At 41.8% G+C, this 24,388-nt stretch overlaps 1 protein-coding gene across 2 annotated transcripts in view; it reads left to right on the forward strand.

Annotated features, from left to right (window-relative positions):
• Positions 1–24,388, forward strand: part of BCAP29 (B cell receptor associated protein 29) — a 127,309-nt gene that overhangs the window by 94,642 nt on the left and 8,279 nt on the right. For both annotated transcript variants that reach the window (XM_040412900.1, XM_040412907.1), the window contains exon 7: positions 19,612–19,712. In XM_040412900.1, the coding sequence (XP_040268834.1) occupies positions 19,612–19,712 (101 nt within the window). The remainder of the gene's footprint in view (positions 1–19,611; positions 19,713–24,388) is intronic.

Genomic DNA, 24,388 nt, shown 5'->3' on the forward strand with positions numbered 1-24,388 from the left:
CAAAAATCATACCCTACCCAAGATAATCGCCCAAAAACTGAAAAAACTATGGCTCTTAGACTATGGAAACACTAAAACATGTTTTTTTTTGTTTCAAAAATGGAATCATTGTGTAAAACTTACATAAATAAAAAAAAAGTATACATATTAGGTATCGCCGCGTCCGTATCGACCGGCTCTATAAAAATATCACATGATCTAACCCCTCAGGTGACCACCGTAAAAAAATAAAAATAAAAACGGTGTAAAAAAAGTAATTTTTTGTCATCTTACATCACAAAAAGTGTAATAGCAAGCAATCAAAAAGTCATATGCACCCCAAAATAGATGCCAATCAAACCGTCATCTCATCCCGCAAACAATGAGACCCTACTTAAGATAATCGCCCAAAAACTGAAAAAACTATTGCTCTTAGACTATGGAGACACTAAAACATTTTTTTTGTTTTAAAAATGAAATCATTATGTAAAACTTACATAAATAAAAAAAATTGTATACATATTAGGTATCGCCGCGTCCGTGACAACCTGCTCTATAAAATGACCACATGATCTAACCTGTCAGATGAATTTTGTAAATAACAAAAAAAAAAAACGGTGCTAAAAAAGCTATTTCTTGTTACCTTGCCGCACAAAAAGTGTAATATAGAGCAACCAAAAATCATATGTACCCTAAACTAGTACCAACAAAACTGCCAACCTATCCCGTAGTTTCTAAAATGGGGTCACTTTTTTGGAGTTTCTACTCTAGGGGTGCATCAGGGGGCTTCAAATGGGACATGGTGTAAAAAAAACAGTCCAGCAAAACCTGCCTTCCAAAAACCGTATGGCATTCCTTTCCTTCTGCGCCCTGCCGTGTGTCCGTACAGCGGTTTACGACCTTATATGGGGTGTTTCTGTAAACTACAGAATCAGGGCCATAAATAATGAGTTTGTTTGGCTGTTAACCTTTGCTTTGTAACTGGAAAAAAAATATTAAAATGGAAAATCTGGGGTCACTTTTATGGAGTTTCTACTCCAGGGGTGCTTCAGGGGGGCTTCAAATGGGACATGGTGTCAAAAAACAGACCAGCAAAATCAGCCCTCCAAAAACCAAACGGCGCACCTTTCACTCTACGCCCCGCTGTGTGGCCGTACAGTAGTTTACGGCCACATATTGGGTGTTTCTGTAAACTACAGAATCAGGGCCATAAATAATGAGTTGTGTTTGGCTGTTAACCCTTGCTTTGTAACTGGAAAAAAAATATTAAAATGGAAAATCTGCCAAAAAAGTGAAATTTTGAAATTGTATCTCTATTTTCCATTAAATCTTGTGCAACACCTAAAGGGTTAACAAAGTTTGTAAAATCAGTTTTGAATACCTTGAGGGGTGTAGTTTCTTAGATGGGGTCACTTTTTTGGAGTTTCTACTCTAGGGGTGCATCAGGGGGGCTTCAAATGGGACATGGTGTCAAAAAACAGTCCAGCAAAATCAGCCCTCCAAAAACCAAACGGCGCACCTTTCACTCTACGCCCCGCTGTGTGGCCGTACAGTAGTTTACAGCCACATATGGGGTGTTTCTGTAAACAGCAGAGTCAGGGCAATAAAGATACAGTCTTGTTTGGCTGTTAACCCTTGCTTTGTTAGTGGAAAAAATGGGTTAAAATGGAAAATTAGGCAAAAAAATGAAATTCTCAAATTTCATCCCCATTTGCCAATAACTCTTGTGCAACACCTAAAGGGTTAACGACGTATGTAAAAACAGTTTTGAATACCTTGAGGGGTGTAGTTTCTTAGATGGGGTCATTTTTAGGGAGTTTCTCCTCTAGGGGTGCATCAGGGGGCTTCAAATGGGACATGGTGTAAATAAACCAGTCCATAAAAATCAGCCTTCCAAAAACCAAACGGCGCACCTTTCACTCTACGCCCCGCTGTGTGGCCGTACAGTAGTTTACGGCCACATATTGGGTGTTTCTGTAAACGGCAGAGTCAGAGCAATAAAGATACAGTCTTGTTTGGCTGTTAACCCTTGCTTTGTTAGTGGAAAAAATGGGTTAAAATGAAAAATTAGACCAAAAAATGAAATTCTCAAATTTCCTCCCCATTTGCCAATAACTCTTGTGCAACACCTAAAGTGTTAACAACGTATGCAAAATCAGTTTTGAATACCTTGAGGGGTGTAGTTTCTTAGATGGGGTCATTTTTGGGTGGTTTCTATTATGTAAGCCTCGCAAAGTGACTTGAGACCTGAACTGGTCCCTAAAAATTTAGTTTTTGTAAATTCCTGAAAAATTTCAAGATTTGCTTCTAAACTTCTAAGCCTTATAACATCCCCAAAAAATTAAATATCATTCCCAAAATAATTCAAACATGAAATAGACATATGGGGAATGTAAAGTCATCACAATTTTTGGGGGTATTACTACAGAAGTAGAGAAACTGAAACTTTGAAATTTGCAAATTTTTCCAAATTATTGGTAAATTAGGTATTTTTTTTGTGCCCAAAAAATAATTTTTTGGACTTCATTTTACCAGTGTCATGAAGTACAATATGTGACGAAAAAAACAATCTCAGAATGGCCTGGATAAGTCAAAGCGTTTTAAAGTTATTAGCACTTAAAGTGACACTGGTCAGATTTGCAAAAAATGGCCTGGTCCTAAGGTGAAAAAAGGCTGTGTCCTTAAGGGGTTAAGGACTCTGCCCTATTTCATTTTCTGGACTTGGCCATTTTTTGCAAATCTGACCAGTGTCACTTTAAGTGCTGATAACTTTAAAACGCTTTGACTTATCCAGGCCATTCTGAGAGAGTTTTTTCGTCACATATTGTACTTCATGACACTAGTAAAATGAAGTAAAAAAAAAAACATTTTTATTTATAAAAAAATACCAAATTTACCAAATTTTTTTTAAAAATTGCAGATTTCCATGTATCAATTTCTCTATATCTATAATACATAGTAATACCTCCAAAGATAGTTATTACTTTACATTCCCCATATGTCTACTTCATGTTTGGATCATTTTGGGAATGATATTTTATTTTTTGGGGATGTTACAGGGCTTAAAAGTTTAGAAGCAAATCTTGAAATTTTTCAGAAATTTTCAAAAACCCAATTTTTAGGGACCAGTTCAGGTCTGAAGTAGGGGTGGGCAATATGGCCTAAAATCTATATTGCGATATAATTTTAAGCATATGCGATATATATCGCGATATATTGTTTTCTATATTTCCACAGGGTCCCCCTCCCCCCCCCCCCCCCATCATTGGTGGCAGTGGGCAGTTCCGATCGGAGTCCCAGCAGTGTAATGCTGGGGCTTCGATCGGTTACCATGGCAGCCAGGAGTCACGCTACTGAAGTCCTGGCTGCCATGGTATGTTAGTGAGCAGCGTTATACTCACGTGCGCCGTGGCCGCCGGGCGCTCCTTCTTCTCATAGGTCTGTGCGGCGCATTGCTAATGCTATAAGCATTAGCAATGCGCCGCACAGACAGAAGAAGGAGCGACCGGCGGCCACGGCGCACGTGAGTATAATGCTGCTCACTAACATACCATGGCAGCCAGGACTTCAGTAGCGTGACTTCTGGCTGCCATGGTAACCGATTGGAGCCCCAGCATTACACTGCTGGGACTCCGATCGGAACTGTCCACTGCCACCAATGCAGAGACTGAAGAACATTCCCGGCACCCGACCTCTGACAGGACACTGTGATCCGCGCGATTAACCCCTCAACTGAGCGTGCAGTCATAGGGGCTGGGATATGGCCGGCACATTCATTGGTGGCGCAGTGGCCACAGTCCCTTCCCTCTTCCTCCTACTCTGTTCTCATTGGTGGCCAGCGGCAGCCGCGCTCAGTGGGGAGGGACTCCCTCCTTCTCCACTGTGCCAGCTCAGGAGAACATGGTGCGTGCCGAGAGCGCGATCATATCGCGGTCCGGCGATAGGCACAAAATTCATATGGTGGCACAAATTTATATCGCATATCGCCTATATCGCCCACCCCTAGTCTGAAGTCACTTTGCGAGGCTTACATAATAGAAACCACCCAAAAATGACCCCATTCTATAAACTACACCCCTCAAGGTATTCAAAACTGATTTTACAAACTTTGTTAACCCTTTAGGTGTTCCACAAGAATTAATAGACAATAGAGATACAATTTCAAAATTTCCCTTTTTTGGCAGATTTTCCATTTTAATAATTTTTTTCCAGTTACAAAGCATGGGTTAACAGCACTTGCGGGCTCAGACATGTCCTACACCGTAGGACATGTTGGCTAATCTCTCAATTTTAAAATCAGTTTGAGGGTTTAGTAAGACCGCAGAGTGCACCTGTCTTTGCTATTATTTTGTCAAGGGTTAACAGCCAAACCAAACTTAATATTTATGGCCCTGAGTCTGTAGTTTTACAGAAGCACCCCATATGTGGTTGTAAACTCCTGTACGGGTACACGGCAGGGCGCAGAAGGAAAGGAATGCCATACGGTTTTTGGAAGGCAGATTTTGCTGGACTGGTTTTTTGACACCATGTCCCATTTGAAGCCCCCCTAATGCACCCCTAGAGTAGAAACTCCATTCAAGTGACCCCGTCTAAGACACCACACCTCTCAAGGTATTCAAAACTGATTTTACAAACGTCGTTAACCCTTTAGGTGTTCCACAAGATTTAATGGAAAATAGAGATACAATTTCAAAATGTCACTTTTTTGGCAGATTTTCCATTTTAATATTTTTTTTACTTTTACAAAGCAAGGGTTAACAGCCAAACAGAACTCAATATTTATGGCCCTGATTCTGTAGTTTACAGAAACACCCCATATGTGGTCGTAAACAGCTGTACGGGCACACGGCAGGGCGCAGAAGGAAAGGAATGCCATAGGGTTTTTGGAAGGCAGATTTTGCTGGACTGTTTTTTTTTCTATGTCCCATTTGAAGCCCCCCTGATGCACCCCTAGAGTAGAAACTCCGAAAAAGTGGCCCAATTTTAGAAACTACGGGATAGGGTGGCAGTATTGTTGGTACTAGTTTAGGGTACATATGATTTTTGGTTGCTCTATATTACACTTTTTGTGAGGCAAGATAAGAAATAGCTGTTTTGGCACCATTTTTATTTTTTGTTATTTACAACATTCATCTGACAGGTTAGATCATGTGATATTTTTATAGACCAGGTTGTCACGGATGCGGCGATACCTAATATGTATACTTTTTTTTTTATTTATGTAAGTTTTACACAATGATTTCTTTCTGAAGCAAAAAAAATCATGTTTTAGTGTTTCCATAGTCTGAGAGCCATAATTTTTTCAGTTTTTGGGCGATTACCTTGGGTAGGGTATGATTTTTGCGGGATGAGATGACGGTTTTATTGGCACTATTTTGGGGTGCGTGTGACTTTTTGATCGCTTGCTTTTTATTTATGTAAGTTTTACACAATAACAGCTTTTTTAAAACAAAAAAAAGATGTTTTAGTGTCTCCATATTCTGAGCCATATATATATATTTTTTTTGGGCGTTTGTCTCAGGTAGGGGCTCATTTTTTGCGGGATGAGGTGACGGTTAGATTGGTACTATTTTGGTGGGCAAACGCCTTTTTGATCGCTTGCTGTTGTACTTTATGTGATGTAAGGTGACAAAAAAATGGTTTATTTAGCACCGTTTTTATTTTTTACAGTGTTCATCTGAGGGGTTAGGCCATGTGATATGTTTATAGAGCCGGTCGATATGGACGCGGCGATACCTAATATGCATACTTTTTTTTTTTTCCCCTATTTTTTACAAATTATTTTATTTGGGGAAAATGATGTTTTTGTTTATTTTTACTTGAAACTTTAAATTTTTTGGGGAGAAAACTTTCATTTTTCAACTTTTTTTTTTCACTTTCTTTTTTGTCCCACTTTGGGACTTGAACTTTTGGGGGTCTAATCCTTTACAATGCATTCCAATACTTCTGTATTGGAATGCATTGGCTGTATGAGTAATACAGTGTGTATTACTCATACAGCTTCCGGCCTGTGAGATCCAGGGGGCTGGATCTCACAGGGTCGTCACCGGAAGGCAGCGCAGATGCCTAAGGAAGGCGTTGCGCTGCCTTCCATGCCATCGGGTCCCCCCTACAGCCCCATGGGGACCCGATGGCACCATCGCTGCCGCACCAGGTAAAAGCCGCAAACCGCAGGTCTGAATTGACCTGCGGTTTGCGGCGATCGCCGACACGGGGGGGGGTCACGGGACCCCCCCCCGCGCATTTAGCCGAGGTGCCTGCTTAATGATTTGAGCAGGCACCGGGTTCCGATTACCGGGCGGCGGTGATCGGAACTATACATGACGTACCAGTACGTCATGGGTCCTTAAGGACTCGGGAACCATGCCGTACCGGAACGTCATGGGTCCCTAAGGGGTTAAAGGGGTTTTCCAGGATTTTAATATTGATGACCTTTCCTCAGGATAGGTCATCAGTATCAGGTCGCTGGGGTCCGACACCTGGCACCCCAGTAAATCAGCTGGTTGAAGAGAAGGCCGACAGCGAGCAGGTGTAATTACAAGCCGTCCCATTCACTTCTATGGGACGGTTCGTTCCTATTCAAGTGTATAGGAATGAGCTGCCCAATTGAAGTGAATAGGCGCAGCTTCTTGTAATAACAATAAAAGTAAGGAGGCACTCACACGGAGCACTGCCTTTTCTTCAACCAGCTGATCGGCGGAGGTGCCGGGTGTCAGACGCCCTCCATTCTGATTTTGATGACCTATTCTGAGGATAGGTCATCAATACTAAAATCCCGGAAAAAAAACCCTTAAATCTCGGAAAAAGTTGGACGAGAAGTAGGGTTGGACGATATCAAAAATATATCCACGATAACGATATATCATGATAACTACCCATTTAGAAGAAAAAACACTTGGGGTCACAAGGAGACAATAAACTGTATGGGACCACAAAGAGACATTAATCTGTATGGGGGCAACAAGGAGACATATTGTATGGGGGCTACAAGCTGTACAGCATACAGTATAATGTCTCTGTGTTGGCCCCCAACAGTATAATGTCTCCTTGTTGCCCCCATACAGTATAATGTCTCCTTGTTGCGCCCATATAGTATACAACAGTGGTCAGCAACCCTCGGCACTCAGATGTAGTGAAACTACAACTCCCAGCATGCTCCATTCACTTTTATAGGAGTTCTGAACCCAACTAATCAAGTGTGCATCCTGGGATTCATAGTTTCACTACAGCTGCAATGCCGAAGATTGCTGATCCTGGTATACAGTAATGTCTCCTTGTTGCCCCATAGTATGGGGTGCCACAAGGAGACATTACTTTATATGGTATGGGGGCCACATGGAGACATTATACTGTATGGGGCTTATGCAGTAAAATGTTTCTGTGTTGCCCCCATACATTATAGTAATGTCTTCTTGTGGCCCCACTGTCCCACACCATGTAATGAGACCTGGGCACACAGATTTAGAAATGAATGGGTCTGTATTCAAGCCGATAAAAATGTGGATTGGATGCAGACCGAAAATACATTTGTGTGCATGAGGCTTAAAGACATATCTAATTGGTTGGACATTACATAGAGCAGTGTTTCCCAACCAGTGTGCCTCCAGCTGTTGCAAAACTACAACTCCCAGCATGCCCGCACAGCCAAAGGCTGTCCGGGCATGCTGGGAGTTGTAGTTTTGCAACAGCTGGAGGCACACTGGTTGGGAAACACTGACATAGAGCACTGCTAAACATACAGGATAATAGTGCACCACATACCTCTTGCATCTAGTGACGTCTCCTCTGATGTAGACGTTCTCTTTTCTCATCTTCTCCATTCGGAGATCAGACCTCTATGGTAACTTCTTTCAGCCGCGTCTCGTCTCTACAGAGTTTGTCACACAGATATCTTAGATACATCACTTTTCTATCCTCCTCCTGGTGCCCCAACATTGTCATCCTGCTGCTACTCCCAATACTGTGCCCGCTATGCTCCCTAATGCCCACAAACACTATACTGTAGATATAATAGTGCTAAACAGTCCCCCCCACCCAATAACTCAGACTGCCTTCAATAGTAATAGTGCTCCCTACAGTACCCCCAATAGCAACCCCATTAGTAGTAGTGCCCTCCATATTGTGCCCCTCTATAGTGCCCCCATTTATGTAATGCTCTCCCTCTCTAGTATAATGCCCCCATATATAATGCTTTCCCTCAGTCTAGTATAATGCCCCCAATATATAATACTCTCCCTCCCACCACCAGGTATTTCCCCCAGTAGTGCCCTCTACAGATCTGTTTAAAAAAAATTAAAAATTATACTCACCTGCAGGCCACAGTTTTCTTCAGTCTTCAGGGCACAGGTTTCTTCTGTCTTCAGGCCACAGGGCTTTAGTTGCTGCTTCCCGGTGCAGGCGGTCGCCAATGTCATCGCACCATGCGTGACCTGGCAAAGGAGATTGCAGTGATGTAATTGTGACCGCCTGCGCCATTCTACTGCCTCATAGGCTTCAAGCCTACCGGCCTAAAGCCTTTGAGGTTGGACAGCTGAGACCCCTGCCTCATGGCTGAAGTGGACGTGACATTACAAAAATACTGCGATATAACAGTAAATCGCCCAACACTAACGAGAAGTTTCTGTGGTGCATCAGTGGAATCAACAGTGGTCATAGGGGGTCACACACACACGTAGAGAGGGTTCTGGACAGTCAAGACAGACAGATGCATGCTAATATTGCTGTATCTACTTGAAACAGTACTGCATTCATGTACTCCACTAGCTCATTTGCCACTGACTTATCATCAGCACCAAGAGAGCCTACACTGGTGCCATGAGAGAGCCCATTGGAGGCATGAATAGCAAACAATGTTTAATGATAAATGCAGGTTTTGCCTTGGTACTAAATGATGGCCACATTAGGCTCCATTCACACGTCCGCAAGTGTTGTCCGCACCCGTTTCGCAATTCTGCGGAACGGGTGCGGACCCATTCTTTCTCTATGGGGACTGAATGGATGCGGAGAGCACACTATGATCTTCCGGTCCGCAGCTCCGGAAAAAATAGAGCATGTCCTATTCTTTCTCACAATTGCGGACAAGAATAGGCATTTCTATGAGGGTGCCGGCCGGGTGTATTGTGGATCAGCGATACACCACGGACGTGTGAATGGACTATTAGAGTTCACAGAAGGGCTGGAGAGCGCTTACTACCATCATGCATAGTGCAGAGACACACAGGACCAACTCCAGGTGTCATGGTTTGGAGCTCCATGCTGGTGTTTGTGAAGGGAACATTGTATGTTCTAGCAGTGTCAGTGCATTGGGCTTACATGAAGCCAATTAGGCCGACTCACCTGTACACTGCAGGGGAGGGATGTACACCCCAGCGCACACAATACAATCTCTAGAGCATACCATAGCTGGGTCCATTGAGTTCACGCCCTAGTGCTTGAGAACTAATCGAATTTTGTGTTAGGCCTTCTTCATAAGAGCAATACAGAATGTTTCAGGGTCTGTTCAGTAAAAAAAAAAAATGGTTTTACATGCAAGTTACAGTAAATCAGTTTTGTCTGTGACTGTGTTCATTGGTCCATTTTTTTCCATCCGTTTTCCACGTGCTTGAAGAATAGCACACAGCATTTCCTAGCAATCATCAGTGAAAAACGGATGCAAATCCTGTCCATGTGATGACAGTTTTTTATTTTTTTCACTGACCCGTCTGGTGAAATGCTTCTTATTTGTGATACAAAGTAGTTTCATATTTCCGCTAGATATCTTATTTTGCTATGTTTGTTCCCCAGTGTATGTAGTGTTAGGGATGAGCGATCACCACATTTTTCCCTATAACAGGAGATTCTCAAGTTTTTAATTTTACAGATTACTGTAGAGTGGAGAATGCCGACAGCGCAGCCAGCGTTTAGAAGTCCCAGGAGGAAAGGAGTCTTATGTTTTTTTCCCCAACTGCTGCTGTTAAGCCAGTTACAAAGATAGTAGCATTGCATATTTGTCAAAAAGACCACCTGGGATGCCTGCAAGCAGAATTTACACTGTTTTCAGGAAAGATCTGGGGGGCTCAAATTCCCCTATATAGTAGTTTATAACTTGGCAACCATTAGCATTATCTAAAGGACTTATACAACCTACTATGTTTTAACTCATGGGGGAAAAAATGGGGAGAGGGGTTCTCTTTAAATTCTAGAAGTCCCAGTGAGGTTGTTTCTTTGTTTTCCTGTACAAATTAAAGAAGCACTCACACACAAAATTGTATTCTCTGACCTGTTAGAAAGGTACATGATGTAATCTGTAGTGAAGGTAATCTTCTTACCAGAGACTGTGTCTATGAGGTATAGCTTCTCTTCTAATCCTTAGCTATGTCATGTGACCACTCTGCCTCTGCAACTCGCACAGGACAGGAAGTCCGTTACATCTCTATTCATTATTCCTATGAGACTGACATTGAGGCTTCCATAGGAATACAAAGAAAAACTGGCTTTGTGTCCACTCATAAGATGCTATGTTATTTGGAGAGGCAGAGTGTTGGTCACATGACACAGCTGAGGATCAGAACGGAGGTTATAACTGACAAATACAGTCACTGGTAAGATGATTGCCTTCACTACAGTATACATCATGTACTTTTCTAACAGGTCAGAGAATAAAAATCTTGGGAGTGCTTCCTAAAAATACAACCAAAATAACCAATGTCATCTGAGTGCCCGACAGAGCGAGATGGCAGCACAAGTGATTGACTCTCTATGCAGAAACATAAAACCAACACTTAGTTGTTTCCAGATGCAAACTGTTAAAACGTAAACTGTTTATTAGTGATTTATTATGCACGGAAACGGCCAAATTAGCAAGGCTAGATCTCTTATTTTCCGCTGGTTCTGGGCTATTAACTGTCGGCCGTTCAGCTGCAGCACTGCAGAACCAAACAGGAGACCTCATACGTGTACAGCAGAAGCACACACTCATTGGGATATTTCGCCTTGTATATGATGGAGTTCCATATTTATGTTGCTGGTGATTCCGAAGACCTATTAAATGCTTGAGCTACAAACCACAAACACCCAGAGCTACTAGCTGTTTTTCAAGTGCCTTGGTGAAAGATCTCTTTTTATACTCACTGAGGCCAAGAATATACACAGCAATAGATAACCACAAAATAAAGAGCTTGTCCAACTCTAGATTTGCCAAATTGATTTTTTGTGTAATTGATCCATTAGGCCATTATGTGTCAAACATAAATGTCGTCATACATATACAGTGGATAGAAAAAGTCAACACCCCTGTTAAAATGTCAGGTTTCTGTGGGTTGTTGTCATGCTGAAAGATGAAGTTCCTCTTCATGTTCAGCTTTCTAGCAGAAGCCTGAAGGTTTTGTGCCAATATTAACTAGTATTTGGAACTGTTCACAATTCCCTCTAGCTTAACTAAGGCCCCAGTTCCAGCTGAAGAAAAACAGCCCCTTGGCATGATGCTGCCACCACCATGCTTCACATCTCCCAAAAGCATGTGGGAAAAGGTGTTATGGACTGATGAAACCAAGGTTGAACTTTTTGGCCATAATTCCAAAAGATATGTTTGGCCCAAAAACAACACTGCACATCACCAAAAGAACACCATACCCACTATGGTGTTCTTTTAGTGATGTGCATTGTTGTTTTTGAGCCAAACATTTCTTTTGGAATTATGGCCAAAAAGTTCAACCTTGGTTTCATCAGACCATAACACCTTTTCCCACATGCTTTTGGGAGACTTCAGATGTGTTTTTGCAAAATGTAGCCTGGCTTGGATGGTTTTCTTCGTAAGAAAAGGCTTTCGTCTTGCCACTCTACCCCATAGCCCAGACATATGAAGAATACGGGAGATTGTTGTCACATGTACCACACAGCCAGTACTTGCCAGATATTCCTGCAGCTCCTTTAATGTTGCTGTAGGCCTCTTGGTAGCCTCCCAGACCAGTTTTCTTCTCGTCTTTTTATCAATTTTTGAGGGACGTCCAGTTCTTGGTAATATCACTGTTTTGCCATATTTTCTCCACTTGATGATGACTGCTTGATGATGACTGTCTTCACTGTGTTCCATGGTATATCTAATGCAGGGGTGCACAACCTTTTTTGGTCTGAGGGCTGCATTGTCACATCGCTCTATTTCAAGGGGCCGCAATGTACACAGGCGAATGTAAAGTGACTGGGGAGGAATGATCGCTATTACAGTCATTCCTCCTTCATTTAGTTACATTGACTATCAGTAGCACATCCCTGATTACACAGAGAGACATGCGGCACGATTATACAGGCCAGTTATCATGAATAAGCGTCCCTATGAAGACTTGTTCCCAGTAATTGACATGAATATCTCGCAGTGTCATAAGGGCTTAAAGCAGGGGCGGACTGGGAACTTGAAGTGGCCCTGGAAAAATACTAAAAGTGGCCCCGTTTTGTAGTAGGGTACAAATTGATGGAAGTCAGGGCCAGCAATACCATATTGTGGCACATTATACCACCTCAACAGAGCCAAATACCACAGTTCATCACAAAATACATCCCCAAAAACTTTCACTGGCTAGCCGTGAGGAGGGCCCAGACGGCCCCCTGGGCATCGGCCTAAGGCTGGGTTCAGACCTGAGCGTATTTCATATGCGCGTTTAACGCGCGTTTTTGTCCATAGTCAACGCGCGTATTACGCGCGTTTGTGTGATTAACAGCAGTGTCCTATGGCTGCAAACGCGCGACAAAACGCCCCAAAGAAGCTCAAGAACTTGTTTGAGCGTAGGGCGTTTTTCAGCACGTTCAAACGCGCTGTAAAACGCTCAGGTGAGAACCAGGGCCATAGGGAAGCATTGGTTTTCATGTGTTGAGCTTTTACAGCGCGTTTGAACGCGCTGTAAAACGCTCAAGTGTGAACCCAGCCTAAAGGGATTTCCTAGTAAAAATTAATTTTTAACAAGTTCTTGCAGCATGGCCCCTAAAACCGAAGAGTTATACTTACCTGCTGCTGGTGCTGTTTTTACTTGGCAGTGCATGGCCATGGTCACATGCACCTCTCCACCCAATCACTGGCTTCAGCGATGATGTGGCCACAAGCAGCATGTCACTGCTGAAGTCAGTCATTGACTGGAGTGGTGTATGTGACCATGACCATGCACTGACAGGTGTAAAAGTGCAGAAACCGGAAGATGGAGGCAGAGGGGGCCAGGGCGGCATGAAGCAGGTAAGTATGAATCTTCTGTTTCAGGGGCCATGCTGCAGGAACTTGTTCATAAATCAGTGATTTCCTTCCCTGCAGAGGATAGCACACCCTGGTTATTACCACCTCCTGCCAGTTACAGAAGCCATGCAATAATCAGTAAGCACTTTCCCTTACTAGTGGGGAAAGAGCTTATTGGTTAACAATTTAATAATCAGGCCTGAAAAGACACTTTTTTTTGTGATTTAGCGCATGTGGTGGTTCGAACGGTTGTAACTTTTTTCTGTTGGGACTACCAAAATAATTTTTGCAACAATTTTTCACTTGACACACAGGGCCTTATCATTTATTTTTTTTGTTTTATTTGGGGGGAAACTGTACAAAATATTTTTTAATTTTTTTTTTTTTATTTTTTAAATATGCAAACTGACACCAAAATAAATTATTATAATAAGTTATTTATTTTGTGTCTGTCGTTTTGTTATTAATTTTAAATATATATCCCCTTTTTGTTAATTTTTCACTCTTTCCTTTTTACTTATTACTTTTATTTGTATTTTAATATTTTATTGTATTCTTTTTTTATAATTGGTTTATTACTTATTATTTAAATATATTTTTGCCACATAAGATCATGCCCAAGAGGTCATAAAAAGACTGTTGGGAGACAATGAACACTGTACTATTTTGCACCTTTTTTTTTTTTCTTTTATTTCCTTTTTATAAAAAAAAAATATTTTATTTTTTTTTAAATTTTAAATTATTATTTTTTAAATATATTTTTGACATATAATGTGTCCCCCAAGGGATCATAAAAAGACTGTTAGGGGGCAGTGAACACTTTTTTTTTTGCGATTTTTTTATTTATTTATTTTTTTGTATTTTTTTTTATATTTTTCAATTTTTTTGCCACATCATATTTTATTTCTTTTTTTGTTTTATTTGTGATTTATTATATTTTTAAAAAAATTTTAAATGATTTTTTAATATATTTTTTTAACTAATTTGTCCCCAAGAGGTCACTGAAAGACCTTTGGGGACACAGACTTTTTTTTTGTACTATTTCCACTGTAACTGGGGCATCCAAAGGAGCCCCAGTTACAGGGGAAACCAGCCTGCTGTGGGGGCTTTGTACACAGGCAGAGCTGATCAAAGTCTCCTGAACTTGCAGCTCTTCACTCCTCTGCCCCTCGGGCCGCAGGTTGTGCACCCCTGATCTAATGCCTTGGAAATAATTTTGTACCCTTCTCCTGACTGATACCTTTTAAGGCCGAATGCACACGGCCGTGTTCCGCGGCCGAGAGCGGTCCGTGGTATGCCGGGCTGGATTCCTGTTCAGAGCAGGAGCGCACGGCGTCATTGGTTGCTATAACGCCGTGCGCTTCATGCCGCTGCGGCACTACAGTAATACACTCGTATGATCTATACGAGTGTTTTACTGTACAGCAGCGGCGGCATGAAGCGCACGGCATCATAGCAACCAATGACGCCGTGCGCTCCTTGGAAGCTCTCTGTGGACCATGGCTTTTGCTGTGGGATGTGACAAAAAAAAATTAATGAAAGACCATCTAGAGCAGCTGAACTTTATTTGGGGTTAATTAGGGGCACTTTAACTCCTTAAGGACACAGCCTTATTTCACCTTAAAGCAGTGCTTCTCAATTATTTTCTGTCATGCCCCCCTAGGAAGAAGAAAACATTTCGCGCCCCCCGTGCGACTGTAAATAGTATAATTTGTCTATAAAATTGTTATAAGTACACCTCTGCATTACACTGTATCCTTATTAACGTATAAGAGAATAAAAAAAGAAAGAAATGTGGATCGGACACACACTTATGGGGGGATCTGTGGATAACGGACACTTATGGGGGGGATCTGTAGATGACGGACACTTATGGGGGGATCTGTGGATGACGGACACTTATGGGGGGATCTGTGGATGACGGACACTTATGGGGGGATCTGTGGATAACGGACACTTATGGGGGGGATCTGTGGATGACGGACACTTATGGGGGGATCTGTGGATGACGGACACTTATGGGGGGATCTGTGGATGACGGACACTTATGGGGGGATCTGTGGATAACAGACACTTATGGGGGGATCTGTGGATGACGGACACTTATGGGGGGATCTGTGGATGACGGACACTTATGGGGTGATCTGTGGATGACGGACACTTATGGGGTGATCTGTGGATGACGGACACTTATGGGGGGATCTGTGGATGACGGACACTTATGGGGGGATCTGTGGATGACGGACACTTATGGGGGGATCTGTGGATGACGGACACTTATGGGGGGGGATCTGTGGCTGGCACTGTTACAGGGGGATCTGTGGCTGGCACTGTTATATATGTGCCATCCACAGTGCCCCCCCCAGCCCATAACAGTGCCATCCACAGACCCCCACCCCTTAACTGTGCCATCCACCGATTCGGTGTGCCCGCCGCCGTTTAAAGTTATTAAACATGCCCCCCTCACTCCTATATCTTCTGTATAATGCCGGCAGGCGGGCCGGGCGGCCGGCGCGTCCCTCAGTGACATCACTTGTCTGCGCCGTCTGCTTCATTCATAAAGCAGGCGGCGCAGGCACGTGACATCACTGAGGGACGCGCCGGCCTGCCTGCCGGCATTATACAGAAGAAATTCGCACACCCCAAAGGCCGGCCCTGAACGAGCCCCCCTCCACGGACCCTTGTGCCCCCCCTGGGGGGCGCGCCCCACTATTTGAGAAACTCTGCCTTAAAGGGACACTGACAGGCCCAATAAGCATATTTAGCTATATATATGACTGCACAGGTCTTCTAATGTGTATTAAAATCGTATAAGTATACCCCCTGTCCACCTTATAAATACAGTAAACTGATGTTTTATAACCTGATAGAATCGTCTTCTTTCTGCCCAAGGGGCGGCGTTTCAGCTTCACTTGCGCCCAGCCAGCCGCCCCAAACCGCCGTTTTGAAGCGCCTCCCATCAATATTCACTTCGCTGGGCGGCTTCTGCTGTCCCCGATGTCTTTGAGAGCAGCGCTCTGATGTAAGGTGACAAAAAATGCCTTTTTTTACACCGTTCTTATTTTTTTACGGTGTTCACCTAAGGGGTTAGGTCATGTGATATTTTTATAGAGCTGGTCGATACGGACGCGGCGATACCTAATATGTATACTTTTTTTAATTTACTTAAGTTTTACACAATAACAGCTTTTTTAAAACAAAAAAAATGATGTTTTAGTGTCTCCATATTCTGAGCCATAGTTTTTTTATTTTTTGGGCGATTGTCTTAGGTAGGGGCTCATTTTTTACGGATGAGGTGACTTAGATTGGTACTATTTTGGTGGGCATACGCCTTTTTGATCGCTTACTGTTGTACTTTTTGTGATGTAAGGTGACAAAAAAATTGTTTATTTAGCACAGTTTTTATTTTTTACGGTGTTCATCTGAGGAGTCGACACGGACGCGGCGATACCTAATATGTCAACTTTTTTTTTTCTATTTTTTACCTATTTTTTTTAACTATTTGGGGAAAATGCAGTTTTTGTTTATTTTTACTTGAAACTTTGAATTTTTGACGGGGAAAACGTTATTTTTTCAACTTTTTTTATTTTTTATTTTTTGTCCCACTTAGGGACTTCAACTTTTGGGGGTCTAATCTCTTTTACAATACATTCCAATACTTCTGTATTGGAATGCATTTGCTGTATGAGTAAGGCTACTTTCACACCTGCGTTTAGGTCGGATCCGTCTGGTATGTGCCCAGACGGATCCGCACCTATAATGCAAACGCTTAGATCCGTTCAGAACGGATCCGTTTGCATTACCATGAACAAAAAAAAAATAAAACTAAAAAAATAAATAAATACATTTTTTTTTGTTCATGATAATGCAAACGGATCCGTTTTGACTTTACATTGAAAGTCAATGGGAGACGGATCCGTTTGAAAATTGAGCCATACTGTGTCAACTTCAAACGGATCCGTCCCCATTGACTTACATTATAAGTCTGGACGGATCCGTTTGCCTCCGCACGGCCAGGCGGACACCCGAACGCTGCAAGCAGCGTTCAGGTGTCCTCCTGCTGAGCGGAGCGGAGGACAAACGGAGCCCCGAACGGAACTCACAAGCGGAGCCCCGAACGCTAGTGTGAAAGTAGCCTAATACTGTGTGTATTACTCATACAGCTTCCTGCCTGTGAGATCCAGGGAGCTGGATCTCACAGGCACGTCACAGGAAGGCATTGCGCTGCCTTCCATGCCACTGGGTCCCCCCTACAGCCGCATGGGGACCCGATGGCACCTGGGCCGCCGCCGCCCCATTGAAAAGCCGCAAACTGCAGGTCTGAATTTAGCATTTAGCCAAGGTGCCTGCTCAATGATTTGAGCAGGCATCGGGTTCCGATCACCGCGAGGCGGTGATCGGAAATACACAGGGCGTACAGGTACGCCCTGTGTCCTTAAGTTACCAGGACATCAGGGCGTACCTGTACGCCCTGTGTCCGTAACAGGTGAAATGATGGCAGGTGTATGCGGACTCCTATTTAACATGATTTTGAATGTGATTGCTTAATTTTTGGTTTGGTTTCAAGTTTTAAAGTGGTTTTCCACTTTAAAAATCAATTACTGAAGTTATTCAACAAAGTTATTCGTGAATAACTAACTTTGTCTCATTGGAGCCCATACATTCTAATACTGTACAGAGAAAGATCTCTGTACGGTATTATTCCGAAGTTTTGAACAAAGCAACTTCGGATGATGCTTCGCTCATCGCTAGTTAGTGCCTATCAGAGGATCATAAAATGCACAAATACGATAGTTTTACAATAACTCTGAAAATGACCATTGTCTTCTCACGGTTGAGCTTCATATTAGATACCACTTGATCATAGTACACCACACCAGATTGTATCCTTCTAGTTGTGAGAAAAGTGCCAAATAATACAATAGGTCATAATTAAACATGTCTTATTGGTTGGTGTTTACAGCTGTTGTGCAGACCTATGTGTTGTCATGGTAACAGACAAATGCTATATATTTTAATTGTACTCTTTTCTATATGACCAGACAGATACTTTATGCTAACCAACCAAACATACATTTGCATAAAATGGGGTACTACAAATGGAAAGAAACGCGACAGGATTGGACCATAGAAGGCTTGTTTTGTCTAACCATGGAGACACATAGGACTGCAGAGCAGCTGTACTCCAAGATCAGTAGGGCATTTTTAAATAAGATTCATTGTAGAGTTTGATCAATTTAGATAAGATCTATTGTACAGAGTATAGCCTTTAATCAGTAATTAATGTGGCATCTTAGAGAAATAGACCAGTTTTTTTTCTTGTAAAATATCTTGCTTCAGAGATTCATTAGATGAGCTGTCATCATACCCAAAACACGGAATAATGTGGAGTGCTGCTGTTTTGTTGATGGCTAGATAGCGTGTCCTTATGATGAGAGATATTGCTGTTTGTAGTCACAACATTGGCAGCATGCTTCTGTCTTGTAAACCACCACAGAAAGTTACTTTTGTCTCATCTTGCATGTAATGTACACGTCAGTGTGCTTTTTTTAGAGGATTGTATAATGTCATTCTTAGAGGACATCCTGCAGGAAGAGGGCTTTAGTGTGCAGAACGTCTGGAAGAAATCTGCAACAAAACCACACAGAAAACGCATATAAATCCCCACTATTTACCGTGGCTCTGGTGTGGTTTTTGTGCAAGGCACCTAAGAAAAAAAGCAGAGTCTACATGAGATTTGCTGGTTCTATATTACGCTGTGGTCTTTGCCTTGCACAAAATCTGCATGTAAAAACTGCACTTAAACCACACTGTGCAGATATGGTGCCGATTTATGTGCAGAAAATCCACACAGCAGGTCAATTTCCTCGCCTAAGGAAAAAAGCAAAGTGTACACGAGATTCGTCTAATCTCATATCCTTTGATGGTACTGTATCCACAGAATCTGCATGTACAAACTGAACGTAATCCACCCCATGTCCAGCCACCCTTAGATTAAATTTCTGCACTGAAAATCTGCAACAAAGAACCGTACAATACATGCCAGTCCACATGTTGTAGATGATGAGAATGTTTTCTGGTAAACTGGGAAATATGTAGAAAATACACAGCAAAATCAGCATAGCCTCCCATTGAAAATAATTGGAGGCCGTTTCCACACGGACGCTCGTCAGCTTCTGGAACAGAATCTGTCAAATTGTGCCTGAAAAAGATGCTATGTGAACATTCTCTAAAAGCCATCTCAGGCTAAAGCTTAGTGTAGTGTTCACATCTGAATAACACGTAGAGTTAAACAGTAGGGGCAACTGTAGTAACGCTGGGGCAGATTGAAGCCTCTTGACAAGATGGACAAATGTAAGTTACTGTATATACATGCATGTAAATAGTTTTACCATGTACTATAACACGTCTCATACTGCTGATTATGTATTTTTCAGCACTCTCCAAATCCCAAGCAGAAGTCCTTGCGCTGAAGAAGCAGAGTGAAGGGATAACAAGAGAATACGATCGGCTAATAAGGGAACATGAGTTACTACAGGTCTGTATCATATAATTGGATGAAAGTACTAGTAATCCACAAGTAAAAACCAACAGAACGGGTCTGCTGTCACATTTCCTGATTGTACAGTGCCTTGAAAAAGTATTCATACCCTTGGATTTTATGTGACCGACTAACACAAAGTAGCAAGTATGTGTGAAGTGAAAAGAAAATGATACATGGTTTTCAAAATTGTTAATAAATAAAAATCTGGAAACAGTGATGTGCATTTGTATTCAGCCCCCCTGAGTTAATACTTATGTAGGACCACCTTTCACTGTAATTACAGCTGCAAGTCTTTTGGGGTATGTCTTTACCAGCTTTGCACATCCTGAGGCTGACATTTTTGCCCATTCTTCTTTGCAAAAAAGCTCAAGCTCGGCCGGATTGGGTGGAGCGCGTCTGTGAACAGCAATTATCAAGTCTTGCCACAGATTCTCAATGGGATTTAGGTCTGGACCTTGACTGGACCATTCTAACACGTGAATATGCTTTGATCTAAACCATTCCATTGTAGCTCTGGCTGTATGTTTAGGGTTGTTACTTGCTTTCACCAGACCAAAGCACCTTCTTCCACATATTTGCTGTGTCCTCTACATGGCTTGTGGCAAAGTGTGAATGGGATTTCTGATGGCTTGCTTTCAGAAATGGCTTTCTTCTTGCCACTCTTCCATAAAGGCCAGATTTGTGGAGTACACGACTAATAGTTGTCCTGTGGACAGATTCTCCCACCTGAGCTGTAGATCTCTGCAGCTCCTCCAGAGTGACCATGGACCTCTGGGCTGGCTCTCTAATTAGTGCTCTCTTGCCTGGGCTGTCAGTTTAGGTGGCCATGTCTTGGTAGGTTTGCAGTTGTGCCATACTCCTTCCATTTTCGGATGATGGATTGAGAAGTTCTCTGTGAGAGGTTTTCAGAACTTGGGATTTTTTTTTTTATAACTTAACCCTGCCTTATACTTCTCCAAACCTTTATCCCTGATCTCTTTGTGTTCCTTGGTTTTCATGATGCTGTTTCATCACTTATGTTCTCTAACAAGCCACTGAGACCTTCATAGAACATCTGTAGTTATACTGAGAATAAATTACACACAGGTAGACTTACTCTATTTACTAATTAGGTGATTTCTGAAGGCAATTGGTCACACTGGATTTTATTTAGGGGTATCAGAATACAGGGGGCTAAATACAAATGCGTGCCATACTTTTCAGATTTTTATTTATTTATTAAAAATTTTGAAAACCTTGTATCATTTCCTTTTCACCTCACACATACTTGCTACTTTGCATTGGTCTATCACATAAAATCCCCAAAAAATACATTTAAGTTTGTTTGGTGTAATGTGAAAAAGTAGTGACAATCATGAACACAACGTTACACAGATGTCATATTTTTATTTATTAATTTTTTTTGAAATTGTGTGCATGAGCCCTTAAGTGGTTGCCAAAATCCAGCATTATACTTATTGCAGTCTGGGCCTGGAAAAGACTCACGACTGGCTCAGAAGATTCACAGTTGTTCATGATTTGCAGCTCTCACCAACCACCTACTGATTATTGCCAGTTATTTCCAGGGAATAAAACTAGGGTGAAAACTGCCAATCATAAGAAGGTAGGTGGGGGGGAAGGCAGGAGATCATGAATAACCAATGACTCTTCTCAGGCAGCTGTGACTCCTTCCCAGGCCTGGACTACAATAATTATAATGCTAGTTCTCAGCAAAGTTAACACTAACAGGTTCCCTTTAAGGGGCTTTTATAAAGGTCATTTATAGGGTTTCTCCAAGATAAGCCTCTGAATGGATCTAAAATTAAAAATAATAATTTTATAATTGCCTTTTCTCCAGTGCTGAACTCTGCAGCACTGGTGTGGTCCACCTGCTGGTGCCTCTTTACAAACTGCAGTGGTGACTTTCCAGTACCACTGAGGACAGTGATTGGCTGCAGGAGTCATAAGCTGTATACTGGCATATCTCCATTGATGTTTTTAAGCTATGGCTACACAGTGAATTGGGGCGCACCCAAGTATCGCAGTGTAGGGGATAACTATTAGATTGGTGGGAGTCCAACTGTGGAGATCTCCATTATTCAGAGTGGAAGGTCGAGTATGCAAACTGTTGCTTCATTTAGCTGTTTCCAAAAATTTTGTGGCAGTGCACATGCTTGATGTGCTACTCCATTAATTTGGTGGCGCTCTGAGGGGTTCAGGCTACCTATTCTCATAATCGCTGGGGGTCCCAGCAGTAGGACCCACACTGATTTAATAGTCATCCCCCATCCTGTGGATAGAGGATAATTTTTAACAACGAGAATACCCATTTAATACCCATTCAACATATGTTTCTGGCTCCTTCAAGTAGTAGAATACAACAAGGTGGCTCTCTAACCAAAAACAAAAAGTACAGGCCCGAAGCAGTGTGTATACAGAACACACACTCACTGCTGTCAGTGTGTATATAGTAGATACTATAGTAGATGACATTCAGTGTAAGTAATATATGCTGTCACCGGGGAGTCCTGTCAGCTGTGTGGTATCGAGCAGCACTTTGATATGCTGCCTGCCTGAATAGCATATACAGCAGCACACAATATGGCACTGTTATTTCTACACATTTTAGGTGATACAGGGAGGCCCACAAAAAAGTAGACCGCCTCCGATAGTTGTCCATAGCAACCAATCAGAGCTCATCTTTCATTTTATCAGAGCCCTGTAGGAACTGAAAGCTGAGCTCTGATTGGTTGCTAAGGGCAACTAAGACAGATTTACTATTAGTCAGTTTAATTTTGAGATATTGGAAGGAGGCTACTTTTTCGTTGGCCACCCTGTATAAGGATGGTAGTTTCAGCGGGTGGGTGGGGCAAAATTCCAATATTATCATATCATTAAATTGCGGTGATATGCATGTCAGTCAACACATTTACCACTGAACCCCAGTGTAACAGTTTGTACATTTACTCTGTTGCCATTTTCTTTTCATAGATTGATGTTGGTTATTATTCTGGCATAACACTTGGGGTATGTGAAGAAATGTTTTTATAGCTGCTTCATATTAAATGGCCTCATGCAGTTAGGATACATGCAAACGACAGTAAAAAAACGGACATGTGATGGACTTTTTTTTTACCAGCCGTCACACATCCGTTTTAAGACCAATGGTAGCCTATGGGGTTATTTACACAGCAGTTTTTTGATGGTCAGTGAAAAACGGATGTCAAAAAATCGAAAATGTTCTATCTTGTCCGTTTTTCACTGACCAACTGCCCCCATACAACTGAATGGGTTCATTTTTAACATCAATTTCTCAGAAGGGCATCCGTGAAAAAAAAAAACGTAAAAAAAATGGACAGTTTATCAGTTTTTAACTGACTTTTTTTTTTCCACTGTCGTGTGCATGTAGCCTTAGATTTTTTAGGCACATGATGTGAAGCCTTTTACACTTAGACCAGACTTATTCTGCACATTGAAGTCCATAATGGCAGTTACAAGTTACAGCCAGAAGTCATCGTCTTACATTATGTTTAGCAAAGTGTGTGCCGAAAATGTGTAGGCTGTTTACACCGCAATTATGCTATTAGTAACCATTCTTTAAAAAAATTTAATTGAATAAAGCTCTTTTTTTTTTTTTTACAACCTCAAAAACCCTGGGTGAAATACCAACTATAATATGCAAGTAGAATAAAAATATGACCCAGTTATCAGGAAATTACAGCATTTACACAATACTACAAAGTATATTGACATTGTCCCAAAAGTACTGACCATACTGTACACAGTTCAGTCTACTTTTACACTCACGTTTTGGCTTTTAGTTTGTGAGATCGGTTCAGGGCTCTCACAAGCGGTCCAAAACTGATCAGTTTGCTTTCTAGTGCATTCTGAGTGGAAAAGAATCCGCTCAGAATGCATCAGTTTGCCTCCGTTCCGTCTCCATTCCGCTTTGGAGGCGGACACCAAAACGCTGTTTGCAGCGTTTTGGTGTCCGTCTGATGAAACTGAGCCAAACATTGTGTCATAGAAAACGGATCCGTCCCCATTGACTTACATTGCATGCCAGGACGGATCCGTTTTCTATGACACAATCTGGCACAATAGAAAACGGATCAGTCCTCCATTGACTTTTTCAATGGTGTTCAAGACGGATCCGTCTTGTCTATGTTAAAGATAATACAAACGGATCCGTTCAGAAAGGATGCAGACGGATGTATTATCTGAACGGATCCGCACAAAACAGAGTGTGAAAGTAGCCTTACTTTTGCCATATGTTAGAGAGGGTGAAAATGAGTTAGTAGTATTTTAAGTAATAGGAAAATGAGCGAGCACTCATACACTTGGCAACCAGATTGACATATGCAGAAAATATTTATTAAATCCCCATAAAATACAAGTAATAAAATTTATAAGAACAATGTAGCAATAATATACAACATTACAGTCACATATATTGTGGTAGATATGATCGATACTATATTCAATAAAAATATATTCAATAGAAATATTCAATAAATTAAATGGTAGAAAATTCAATGTTGAAATATTCGATACCACTCAATAGTGTCGATAAATTCAATAATATATATCACACCAAAAAACTTCAAGTATATTCTGTTATTTGGGAAAGAGGAGGTATTATCCTCTAGTACTCTATCCCAATTTGGGAAACTGAATGTCACTGAAATTGT

The sequence above is a fragment of the Bufo bufo genome, chromosome 1 (assembly GCF_905171765.1).
Source record: "Bufo bufo chromosome 1, aBufBuf1.1, whole genome shotgun sequence".
NCBI lineage: Eukaryota > Metazoa > Chordata > Amphibia > Anura > Bufonidae > Bufo > Bufo bufo.